Raw genomic sequence first — 13,729 nt, forward strand, 5'->3', positions numbered from 1 at the left:
TTATTTGCCTTCTTCTTCTTCTGATTCTTTCCAGCTTTCAAATAGGGGTACTTTTAATAACCCATCTTTCTATTCAGGCCCTCTCCTATTCATATTCCAATTTCTAATTAAAATGAATGCATGGTTGTTTGAACCCCAGAAACCAGATTGCTGAAATTGCAAATGGGAGAGCTTCTGATTAAAAAGCTAACTCAAAAACCACAAATGATAAAAAATGGAAAATAATTGCAAATTGTTTCACAATATCACTCTCTACATCATACTAAAAGTTAACTCAAAGGTGAATAACCACTTTAAAAATCCTTTATTCACAAAGCATGTAACACTATTTTGGGCTATATTAGACCAAAAGGGTTAATGTCCAGCTAAAGCAATAGAGCATGGGATACATTTGACTCCAGAACTTAAGGGAGGGCCTTCACTAAGTGGAATTAAGGAAGGTAGGGTGTAATGGCACTATAACTCTCATAGGTTACTGTGCATAAAAGTAAAAAGTATGCCAGGGGGTTCTTGTAGAAAACATACAAATAACTTTTATTGTCCAAGACAAAAGATCCACAGGGTGTACTTACAGATCCACAGAGTGTACTTACAGATCCACAGAGATACAGTATTACAAATGTTACAAGGCATGAAAACGAAAAATCAGAAAGCACTGTGATCCACTCGTGTATTAAAACGAAAATCTTTATTTCAGCAAGTTAAAAACATTCAGAAATCCTGACGCATTTCGTATAAGGCCAGGATAGTCAAACAGAGACAGCACAATGTGCCACCATGTGGAAGCAGTTAGGGTAGTACACCACTAGGATGGAATGCCCCATTCTGGTCCGGATCCCATATAGTGGAATGATCAAGGAGAAATATTCTAAGCCTAATTCCCTATCCAGCTGCGGTCCCTTCACTTTAGGCAGACTCAGAGCCTAGGGGAGAGCTACTCCCTACTACAAATCCTTTTTGAAGCACAGCTGCTTGTTCTAATTGTAATATAATGTGGCGCACACTAGGTGTCGCTATAACATGATAATGCTTTATACATAACAGTGTGTAACTTGTTGATGTGGGAGGTCCTGCAGCCATCTTAAGTTTTGCTGGACTGATAGAAATACAGATCCATTATCTCCTGTGTCTTTATGAACAGTTTAAACCTCATAGTCAAAAACATTACACTAATTAACCTCTCTGTCTCATGCTCCTATGCTATTTAAGAGTTAACCTGTCACTGGTTAATATTCATTCATGGGGTCACTGCTCCTTGACTTATCACTAGAGGTACAGGTCTCTCTAGGGCAGGATTGCTTTACTGTGCTTTGGTGTACCCAGGCTCCATGGAAAACATATCCAGTTGGGTCAGCAACCAGAAGCCAAAGAGGAAGATCCATCCCTAACCAGACACTATCTTAAAGTGTGGCAGAAAATGGTCATAGGCCAGTAGGTCAATAATTGGAATATGTAAATGATTACATGGGCATCTGCCCAGCAACTAGGGAGATTAGCAAGTATAGGGAGTTAAAGCCATCGGGACATACTAAACCTATGGGTCCCTACATATGCCTGGGGGAAAAGACCATTTCATCCAGACAATGGTGAAAACTATAAATACACATTATCACAACAATATCAAATACTTTATAAAATAGTGCAAAAAAACCCAGAACCATCACATCATCAACAGGTGCGGTTACTTAGTTACTTTATTACAACTGGCATGACTGTATTTAGACCGCTCAGGCACTTTATTTAAATTCCATCTCTTCCCAATCAGGCTCTGAGGACAGGACTGGTGGGGTAACGGTCTTCGCGGAGTGTACTTTTGGTAGAGACAAGAGTTATAGATGAATGCTTGCAGGGCCTCAGTGTGGGTATATTTACCGCTGAAGAGGTCTTTTATGGTGTATCCACCACACTCATGGCAGGAGATGCGGGTGGTGGTGCTGACAGGCTACTGATCGAATATGACTATAGCTATTAAATCAAATAAAGAGCTGTCTTGCATAAAAAAGGGCATTAACTCAAGGGATGAAAACATAATTTTGCCTCTTTATAGGTCCCTAATAAGGCATCACCTGGAATATGCAGTGCAGTTTTGAACCCCAGTCCTTAGGAGAGATATAAATGAGCTGGAGAGAGTGCAGAGACATGCAACTAAACTGGTTAGAGGGATGGAAGACTTAAATTATGATTGCAGACTGTCGAAGTTGGGGTTGTTTTCTCTGGAGAAAAAGACGCTTGTGATGGGGACATGATTACACTTACAAGTACATTAGAGGATATTATAGCCAAATAACGGGAAAAAATTTCGAGGGGTCAAGTGCGCATTACCTCTCCCGCTCTGCTGGTCACGGCCCACCCTGCCGCATGCTCACAAAGGTGCCAGAGTGTGTTAATATAAAGGACAAGAGAGCGGCGTTGAGGGGGAATTTTAATACTTTAGAGGAAGCCAACCCCTCAGTCTGGGCCCATGTGCCCCCCAGCCACTGTGGGGTCTGCTTTCTCTATAGTTACTCCACTTTGTGTGAGTGTGTGTATGTATGGACGCTTGGTTTCATTTGGCGGGGTTGAACCCGATGGACTTTTTCAACCCAACTTAACACTAAATTTTGTTTGTTAAAAATCCAGTGTATCATTACAGTTCTATACTGCAGAAAGTTTACTATAATTAAAGAGGACCTGTTACCCAGACATAAAAAAACTTTATAATAAAAGCCCTTTTCAAATTAAACATGAAATGAAAATTTTATTTTTATTGAAGCATTCATAGCTGTTGTAAACACATATAAAAAAACTCAACTGTCAATCAAGTATTGCCTGCCCCTCCTCTATGCCTTAGGCATAGAGGTGGGGCAGAAAGATACTTTAACTTTCCATTCAGCTCTTCCTAGATGTTACTGCTCTCCCCACATTCCCCTCACTCTCTTAACCATTTAATTATGTAGCCAGTGCATGGGGATGGACATCAGGTTCGCCTTAATAACAGTGTCCACTAAATGGCTCCTACCTACTTTCTATAATTGGGAAAGCACTGCGTATCTTGACAGCGCTATATAAATAAATGATGATGATGATGATGATGATGACATCCCAGATTGGAGGAAACAAAATTCAAATAATGTATACAGTGTAATTAAAGTTAATTTTGCTTGACTAGAGTCACAAAATGCTTTATCAAAGATACCATTATAAAAAAAACTGCTTCCGGGTGTACAATGCCTTCCCAAAAGGCGAAAGGGTGAGAGATCCAAGGAGCATCGCTCCACATCTCCTCCTTGACTTCTAAACCTAAAGTTAGTTCCTGCAACTTTACGGAGGATTTTTTTAGTCCCTTGTGTTATTCCTGTCTTGCTTTATCTCTGAAAGTGCTGGGAGCATTAAGGCAGCACGCTGGTCAGCCATAAATCTAAAAACCATCTAAGACCCTTCAGAAGTGCATGCATTACAAAACCAGAGCAGATAGGTTTGTAGTGCATGCATTCCTTCACCGCTTGCCTGCTCTTACAGAAATAAATTACGCCGAAGAAGTAACACTGTCCACAGGCACCCTCTCCTGGAATCTAAACTAAAGACAAGCTGACAAATTGGCTTTAGAACCACAGTTTTAGAACTTCCAGTTTAGAAGTCTGGCTAGGAGGTGATGTAGAGCCCCGCACCTTGGATCTTGCAGAGTCACCCTTTTGGAAGACAGTGTACTTTCCAAAGCAACATTTTATAATGATATTTTTCATAAAGCATTAAACATAATAAACTTTCTGTATGATAGAGCTGTACATGCAAAAGAGTTAGCCATAGGCTAACATTGATGCTCGGTGGGTTTTAGGTGGCGAAGTAGGTGGTCGAAGTTTTTTTTAAAGAGACAGTACTTCAACTATCGAATGGTCGAATAGTCGAACGATTTTTAGTTCGAATCGTTTGATTCAAAGTCATAGTCGAAGGTCGAAGTAGCCAATTCAATGGTCGAAGTAGCCAAAAAAATACTTCGAAATTAAAAAAAGTATTTTTTATTCTATTCCTTCACTCGAGCTAAGTAAATGTGCCCCTGCCCCATGATGTCACTATATGTCTGTAAGGGAAGGATGGGTCCCATCCCCCCAACCCCTCCCTGCCTCCCAGCAGGGAGGGAAAGCCAGGCAAGGTCTGGCCGGAGGATCTGCTTTGATCCTCCTATCACATGCCGGCCCACATGTTAGAGTAGTGTGTGTGTCGGAGGAGGGGCGTGTGCATGCTGCTGGGCAGGACTGAGCAGGGTTTAAAAGGCCCAGCGCAGCTGCACTCGGTCTCTTCTTCTTGTGTGCATCGCCCGGAGAACATCACCCCCCTGGACAACGAGCATTTAAACCTGGCTGAGTATATCAACCCCTACTATCCCACCAACGAATCCCATTAACCCCTACTGCTATCCCACCAACGAATCCCATCCATTCAAACCCCTGCTATCCCACCAACGATCCCACTAACTCCCATTCCCATCAAACCCCTACTCCATTAACCCCTGCTGATCAAACCCCTGCTATCCCACCCAAACCCCTATTATCCCACCAACGATCCCTATCCCCTGTACCCCAACTCCCTTTTGTTGGTTCAGGGAAAGTTTAGCACCAGGAAGGGCGGGCAATTATATCATGTGTGATTGTGTATGTGTAGTTAGATTATGGGTGAATTTTGGGGATTGTTAGTGTAAATGAGGATTGTTCCATTTAGTTGTTTTATGTTGTGTAATTGGTATATCTGCATTAGAGATAGTTACTGTTTTTATTGTTGAGTGTCGTATTAAATATATTGTGTTATTTGTAACTTCTGTGGTGTGTTTGTTATTATGGTAAGTAGAGTAGTAATCGCACGCAGATAGTTAGTACAGTACAGTATATAGCGTACATAGTGAAAGGCCAATTAAGAGTAGTTCTTTAAGGAATAAATAGGCGGAGTTAAGTATCGAACATCTACATAAACAGCGATAACGGATACACCCCCTTAACATTGGCGAGCCAGCGGCCCCTGCATATATCGTTATTTCTGCGTTCGGTTTTGAGGCTAGGGATCGGTTATACTTTGATTATCAGGCGGTAGAGACAAGGTTGAATGTCTGCCCTGATAATTCGGACAGGTAACGCGAGTTATAGTTTAGTACCAAACGTAAATCACGCTTAAGCAGAGAATCTATAATCTATCTGTTACTAAAAATTTTTATTTATTTTTGATTACCTTTCACGGACGCGTACGCATTGCTGAAAGGAAAAATCACGTCACGAGAAGAGATCCATCGTTATCGGAGCAGGATAAAAGTCTAGTCTGGTAGGGAGAAAGGCGTTCCGGAAGTTAAAGGACCTTCTACAAGCAGCAAGGACAAAGGTTAGCACCGATTGAATGATGACATCTCAACCAAAAGTGAGTATGACTTTTTCCACACTTCAACACTTGAGTAAACACAGCACTTTTAATCCCATAATACCCAACGCATACAAATCTACTGAGCTGCTATGGTCTGCTTTGTTGGACCAGGCATATGCTCATGATAAGAATTGTATCAGTAGGGGTGTCTTTAATAAAACTAACAAACGCCTCCAAATGTTAGCTAAATTGGTTTACACCTTTGAGGATATCATTTGGAAGCCAGAACACATGGAGACACTAGCTAGCAATAGAAAGGCAGGGGAGGTTTCAAATGCACTAAACTTTCATTGCAATTGTTGTGTAGAAAATATAGCAAAAATACATGCGCTAGAGACGCAGGTGCAAGAGAAAATCCAGTGTACAGTGGAGAGGGGCAGGGAAATTTGTGTGTTGGAGTCTAGGCTCTCGGACAAAGAGAGCCTCTACTCTGACATGGACAAAGAATTGCTCGGACTGTACACTGAAATCAATCAGTTGAGGAACAATGCAGTATCTACTGATGCTGTGATTGTTCAGTTGCGACAGGATCTGGCTGCAAAAACACAAATCATTGCGGATTTGCAGCAGGTAATTGTCAATCTGTCGCGGCCTGGTGCTAATAGCACGGTGCCCACGAAACAGGTTTGTGTTTCGGGAACGGCACAGGGGGAGACAGCGGCGATAGCGCCAAGGTCTCCCAATGATCAAAGATCCGAGGCAATAGACACTAGGGGACAGGTGGAACGGTCGCTACAGTTCACTCCGACACCCGGGGAGAACAGATGGAACGACCGCTTCCAGGAACAGGACAACAGTTGGGGACAGGAGAGTGGATGGCCATTTTCCACTTCCAATCCGCCAACTCGTCCGGATAGACAGGAAGAGGTATATCCTAACCATTCCAGTATGGAAAGGATAAATTTCCTGTTGCGGATCTGCAAGGAGATCCCAAAATATGATCCTAATGTTGATCCATTTACTTCATGTGATCTTTTTGAGGGTCATTGTAACAAGTATTCAGTGGCTCCTAAATATCGCATGGAGTTGTTTAAACTTTGGTTACCTACACACTTTAACCAAAGGTATGAGGTAACAGGGAGGACACAACCAATGAATGGACAGTATTATGATAAGGAAGAAAGACTCTCCATTCTCATGAAACTGGCAACAGGGCATTGGGACGTCACTCCAGATATTCTGTCAAAATTCAAGCCCACTATACAGGACGAACCTTTGTCTCTGTGTAGTCGGTTTGAAGCGATGTACAGAAGGGTTACTAAAGATCAGGGTATGGGAATCCCACAAGGCATGGTCCGCATGTTTGTGGAAAAGTTCCCATATCTTGATACTGCAATCAGGTTAAGCGCAGCCAAGGAACCTTCCCTTGCGGATGCGGCCATAATTATTGAGCAGTACAGACAGGATATACTGCACAATAAGAAATTTGTTAAAGTTAGGGAGCGTGTGCCAGTACACGTTAATTCGCAAGATGAACGGGTACCGCACAACAAATTCACCTCAAATGCTCGCCCCACGGCCCCGCCATTTGAACGGACAGGGAGCATTCGTTGCTTTTCTGTCTACAAACCGGACACATGAAAAGGAATTGTCCGCAATGGCTAAGGAGTCGCACTATCCCTCAGAAGACGGGCAATAATAATGGTTTCAAGCTGAAACCTAATTATTACAACTCATTAGGGGAACATGTGGATACAGACCTGGGATATTTACATAGCCAATCACCAAAACGGGTGGCTATTGTGAATACCCCAGAGGTTATGGAATCAAATGAATCCATACCGAAGGATCAGAGCAAGAACTCACAAGTAGCAGTATGTACCTCACAGGTACCTACTGGGAGTCTGGTAGATATCGATTGAAAGTTAGGGCTCCCTAAAGAGCTGGCTCCAGTATGTCCTATTATACTGGATTCTTCAGGGAGACCCCACATTACAGCCACCATAAAAGATCAGGACACAAAAATCATGCTGGACACTGGTGCGGAAATTTCCATTACCAATGTCAAACATGATTTACACCCCAATAGCCCTCAGTGTGTGGTGATCGGATTTGATCACCAACAAGGGGGGGTGAGGGCCCACAGAATTGATGAAGTAACCATTCAGATTGCCAGATACATGACTCTTAAGATCCCAATGTGGTACTACCCCGGCTCTGATAACATCATCGGAACGGACGTGATGACACAGAATGGGTGGATCCTGGATCTGGTAAACTGTATGGTATGGAAGGGCCCCAAACGATCCAAGGTGTTTGTAATACAACGCCAGTGTTTGGGACCACCCTTGCCAGCAGTAGATAAGGGAACTGATATACTCGAACACAAATGGCCGGATGTCTCGCATAACGCGGACCTGGAGCCTATTGTATACGAGAATCCCGATCTGTGGGCCCAGAGCAAAAATGACTGTGGTAGACTGGTTGGCGTTCAGGTGGACATACAAGGTCCAGACCCTCCACCTCAACGCCAATACAGATTTCCATCAGAAGCCACTCATTCGATCATGGACACAGTTCAGGAACTGAAGATTAGGGGTGTGGTCATTGAAGGAAATTCAAAATGCAATAATCCCCTCTGGCCAGTTAAGAAGAAGGACACAAACACATGGAGGCTTACCATAGACCTCCGGGTCCTTAATAAGTACACCCCTATGTCAGCCCCTGTAGTGGCACAGACTCCCGACATCATGGCCAGAATAAGTGGCAAAAGCCACGTGTTCTCGACCTTAGATGTTGCCAATGGGTTTTTCTCCATCGAATTAACCGAGAATTGCAGATACAAATTTGCCTTCACGGTGGGAGACAAACAGTACATGTTTGCTGTACTTCCTCAGGGGTTTCATAGCAGTCCCACATATTTTCACCAGGCATTGGCAGCGGTGCTGAGTGTGTTTTCGCGGCCCGAATGTCTGTTACAATATGTGGACGACTTGCTCCTGCATACGGAAACCATGGAGGAACACTTGGTTCTGCTGAGGGAGCTATTGGGACTTCTGGCCAAGTCAGGACTCAAGTTGAGCCCCCACAAGGCAAATTTGGCTAGAGCAGAGGTGACTTTCTTAGGGGTCCAAATTTCTTTTGGAGCCAAAGGAATCATGGCAGCCCGTGTGGAAGCCATGGTAAAGTTACCTAGGCCAGGCACTCTTCAGGATTTGAGAAAATTTCTGGGGGTAGCCAATTTCATGAGGGAGTTCATAGAGGATTTCACTGCTAAAGCAAGACCTCTCTATGAAATCTTACGAGGAGAAGAACCCTCAATCGAAGGTTGGTCCGATGCGCAGGAAGAGGCTTTTTCTGTTTTGAAAAGAGATCTCTCCTCGGCACCTGTACTGGCTATTCCACATCCCGATGGAGAAATGGCCGTACAGGCGCATGCGGGGACGGAGTCTATCGCAGTGGTCCTTCTACAGAAGGTAGGGTATGAAACCAGATACTTCTCCAGGTTGCTTTCGCCTGTCGAACGGGGGTTCGATGAGTGTGCCAAACAACTGGCAGCCATACATTATGCTGTTAAGACCACTGAGCATATTGTAGGTTTCAGGCCACTCACCTTGCAGACTCCACATTCTCCATTGGCCCTTTTGCTCCGTGATACACTACCTGGAGTCTCTCAACAGAGATTCGGTAGGTGGATTATGGATCTTAGTGGCCGGAATCTGCAGGTGAACCACAAAGCTAAATATGTTCTGTCCCAGTTACTGAACACCACTGGAACCGAACATGACTGTGGCCAACCAATGCAAACCAGTGTACCACAGATGTTCAGGACCAATCGACATCCAGAAGATAGGGTCATCTTTGTTGATGGCTCTCGTTTCTACCTGGAGGGAACCTATGTCACAGGTTTTGCTGTGCTAGATGAGACCACAGGTACTCAGAGTCTTGTCAAGTTACCCGGTCACATGTCAGCACAGAGAGCAGAACTGGAGGCTGTCAAGGAAGCTTTACTTCTTCAGCCCTCGGGGAAGCGAACTATATATAGTGACAGTTCATATGTAGTTCGCTCCCTCACCCTGCACCTGGACATATGGAAGAGGCGAGGATTTGTAGACAGTCAAAACAAACCTCTGGCTCATGTATCGGTCCTGAAGGAACTGTGGGATTGGGTTACGACACACACAGCAGAAGCAGCAATCATCAAAATCCTGGCGCATCAAAAAGGGGATGAACCGTTGATAGTGGGGAATAACAAGGTAGATGAGATGGCAAAATTAGCAGCAGTGTCTGGGACCCTTCGGGAACCAGACACTGAACAGTTACCCACACACCGGATTGCAATAAGATCCCATCTGAAGGATGGTCCAGTGTCATTTGAAGAGGAACAAGCCAAAGATCCTCTTCTAATGACACACCTCAAAACAACTCAACATCCTTGGTCATTGCAACAGGGTATTTTGTGTTATGATACCGGTACCCAGCAGCTTCCTCTTCCAGTGGTTCCACAACATCTACAAGCAGAACTGACCAGATTGAACCACCAACTCTTTGGACATCTCGGCCGGAATAAGCTCCTGTCTTTCTTGAAAGATAAATTATACTGGCCGGGGATGTCCAATACGGTAGAGGAAGTTACTCAGCAGTGTCTGGTGTGTGCTCAGGTTAACCCCAGGGCCCCAGCTCTGAAGCCGGTGTTGCAGCGGGTCCCGCCTGCAGATGGTCCATGGTCCGCAATCCAAATCGATTTTATTGGACCTTTACCAGCCGGTAGTCGCAATTGTCGCTACGCACTGGTGGTAGTGGATGTCTTCTCCAAATGGGTAGAAGCCATTCCCACGACCAATGATTCGGCGGCAACCACTGCCCGTGTCCTTTGGGAGCAGGTTCTATCACGATGGGGTATCCCCAGAGTGATAGAATCAGACAGAGGAACTCATTTCACGGGTAAGGTCATGAAGGCGCTCTGTGGTCTTTTAGCCATAAAACAGAGATTTCATGTGCCTTACCATCCTCAGTCAGCGGGAATTGTGGAACGGATGAATCGGACCATAAAAACACGGCTGGCTAAAGAACTACTGGAGAAAGGTTCCTCTTGGGTAACCTCTCTTCCAGCAGTACTAATGGGCATCCGAGCCACTGAAGCCACCAGTACCGGTATAACCCCGTTTGAAATAATGACCGGACGTAAAATGCCCTTATGCCTACCTAATGAGCCCTTGGTTTCTGAACCCATAAAAAATGCCATCGCCAGAGACCTGTTTCTCCAACAGGTTCAGCAGAACCTGAAGGAGTTACTGCCTTACGCAGCAATACGGTTGCACAAACCGTATCTACAGGGGGAAACGCCAATGCCCTCTGTAGGAAAAATGGTAATGGTAAAGGTCTTCCGGCATGTTGGTCCGTGGGACGCAAACTGGGAAGGTCCCTATCGGGTCCTAGAAGTAATGGGCAATACCATGTTAAAGGTGCAAAGGCCAATGACTAATAAGAAAAAGTCGCGTAGAAGTCAGGAGGTTTTGTGGGTCCACATCGACCAGGCCAAGGCCACCCGAGCCTCCCCAACTCAATAACATAGATGCACTGAGAGCTGGGTGAAAAGGGGGAGGATTGGGGGGGGGTCGATGTGGAATCCATAATATTTAATACCTTGTCTCTAATACTCTACAGAACAGACAAGGGAGACTCTCCATGGGACATAATTGCCAGGATAGGGATCTTCCGAACGGAATACGTCTGCAGCTTGTGATACTGGTGGTAAGCATGTTGGTGGCAGGCTCGGCCTATTCAGGGAAGGGTCTGGAAGCAATTCATGGTATGACTAACATACCACTTAATGAACCCAGTCTTTTAATGGTGGAGTGTTTGGGTGGCAAGATCCTGAAACCATACGAGAACTCTACTTTTACACCAGGGCAGTGGTATCTGTATGGTTTCCAGAGAGAGGGTTTTGACAGAGGTGTAATCCAACATTATACCCCTGTGGAGAATGTGTCTGCCATACAACATGACTTACATGCCCTCTGCCTCAAGGAGTTTAGACATTTTCAGGATTCAGAACCAATACCTATTAAATCTTTTAGATGGGTATCTAGAGACCCGCACTTACACCCTTATAAGAAGGTGGAAGTCAATAATACAACGGTGTTGTGTACCAAAGAAGGAGTTCTGAGTCCTGAAGATGTCACTGGGGCAGAATATAGCGGTTGGTTTATCCTTCAGGCTACCTTCACAAAGAGGGATAGCCATGATGGGTTAAGGGTAAAGACATATTTTGATAGACCCATTCCAGTAAAAGGTACCCTTAAAGCTTATTGCATGTTGAGGGATTCCCAGATGATTATCACTAGGGAATCCAGTTACGTTCATGGTCATGTGTCCACAGACTATTTGCGAACCAGTGTAATAATGTTAAAGTTAAACTGCAGCAACTCTGGTCAGGTCCTATGGAATGACCAGACCAGTCCGGGAGAGATGGAAGGTCTATACAGGGCGACAGTTTTACAGGTACGGACCGATGCCAAGGACCCGAGGTATACTCAGTTAAAGGGATCCCCATCCATACGGTCCTTCATGATTACAATCATGAGGGACAACTGTGTGCAAGAGGTGGCAGGGTACTATTTTGTCACCTATGCTCATTGGGATCAGGATACACAAATGGTAATGTCAGACACCAATCCCTGGCGTTGGGATCTGGTGTGTAACGGGGTAGATACCCCTACAGTAAATATATGGATGGATGGTACCCCTATGACTGAGGAATACCGGAATAGGTACGTGTCTTCTGATTGGAAAGACCCCAGTGGCAGGGATATTAACTTTGACATCAATATAGATGGTCCGTTCAAATGGCCTTTTTGTGAGACTGTAGATGAAGGGTGCTGGACTTTTACACAGTGGGCCTATCTGTCCAAATCCAAACCTATAGGAAAACTAGTGTTGCAGACTGGAGAAAGTGAACAATGGTATCCATTCGAAGGAAGGGGGCAAGTATGTGTAACCGTGGTGAGGATCCCCTATGAAACAGAAGGTCTTCAACCAGTTAAACCGCATTCAGACTCTTGCAACGCCCCTATCCATCAATTGGCCGATCCAGTAGCCCCTCAACTGTCATCCCCATGGAAAATCATCACAGGGGCAAAGTTCATTCTTTTCACCTGGAGGATTTCCATGGAGGATTTCAGAGTGGATCATTGGGATCACAGATATGGGGAGTTTATTCAGAACCAAATTGATATGATGAAAGGATGGATAGAGGCGGGGCAAGAGGTTAGGAAAGACGACCCTCGACGCAGGAAATTCCGGAGGAAGAGAGATTTGGTATCCATGGGACTTGGTGGGGGTGCCCTGGGAGTGGGAGTCCTGAACACTATGGATATGGAAGTTCTGAGGAGTAAGCTTGGGAATGTTGCGCGACATGCCGGAGAAGGATTCAATACTCAGCTGGATGTAAACCATCCTTGAAGGTTTGCAGCACTCACATATAGATGCCACTACCTCTCTATCTTCTGCTCTGCGAGAAAAGTTTAGACGGCTCGTCATGGGGCTTTTGGAGGTACAGGATAGAGTACAGCTGGCTCTGGCATGTACGCAGGTCCAAGGTGAGCTCTCGGATAACCTTAAACATATTGTATCATCTTTGCACGGAGGCCACTTCCCATTCAACCTCCGCCAACGGGTAAGTCCATTTATTTCCCAATTTGCACTCAATCACACGAATTGGTGGGTGGTCCAATGGCACGGGTGTCGGAACCTCACTTGTACCGCCTCGTCATTGGCACCTGTATCTGGTCAGTTATTACAGGGATACAGTGCCGTCAACCTAGGGGTGGTTGTAGGTAATAAAACAGTGTTTCATCCTCAGCTCCCCTCGGAAGTCCTCACTTATGAGAGAGGTCATCCCTATCTAGTTAATGTGGAGGGATGCTGGAGGAAAGAGGATGCGATCCTCTGTCAGGGTAATCAGGATCGGGTGCTTCGACACCAGTGTTGGAACTCCGAGGGGTCCTGTGAGATGAAGACTAACCCAATGCCGTCCTCTCATTTGGTATACTTAGGGCAGGGATATTGGTGTTGGTACCAAGGGAACAATGCAACCTTTATCATTTATGGAACTAACTGTACTGTGAGGGGAGAACTTCCTCCCGCTGTGTATTGTACTCTTAGTCCCGTTTTAGGATTAGATGTCACAGAGCAACAAGGAAGAACACCGATCACCCCCGAAAAGAGGCTTGACATCCGCCCGGACGTTCCTGTGAGACTCCAAAAGATTCCTCTGGGTTTCGGCAAAGAACTTAAAAATCTCCTTCTGAATTTTAATCGAGAGGAAGAAATACTTCAGAAACTCCATGAGTCCGAGAAGCAGGCCACCATCCAACTTGTCCACGACCAGAACAAGATAAAAGCA

The 13,729-nt window shown here is 45.0% G+C and overlaps 1 protein-coding gene across 1 annotated transcript; it reads left to right on the plus strand.

Moving 5' to 3' along the window:
* The first annotated feature begins 4,205 nt into the window (after nt 1-4,205).
* On the plus strand, nt 4,206-12,790 carry LOC121403001. Its single transcript, XM_041590127.1, has 2 exons — nt 4,206-5,379; nt 10,990-12,790. Exons 1-2 carry the CDS (start codon nt 5,359-5,361, stop codon nt 12,784-12,786), a joined length of 1,818 nt encoding a protein of 605 aa, XP_041446061.1. The 5' UTR covers nt 4,206-5,358; the 3' UTR covers nt 12,787-12,790.
* The last annotated feature ends 939 nt before the right edge of the window (nt 12,791-13,729 follow it).

Source organism: Xenopus laevis, chromosome 4L (genome assembly GCF_017654675.1).
Source record: "Xenopus laevis strain J_2021 chromosome 4L, Xenopus_laevis_v10.1, whole genome shotgun sequence".
Lineage (NCBI taxonomy): Eukaryota > Metazoa > Chordata > Amphibia > Anura > Pipidae > Xenopus > Xenopus laevis.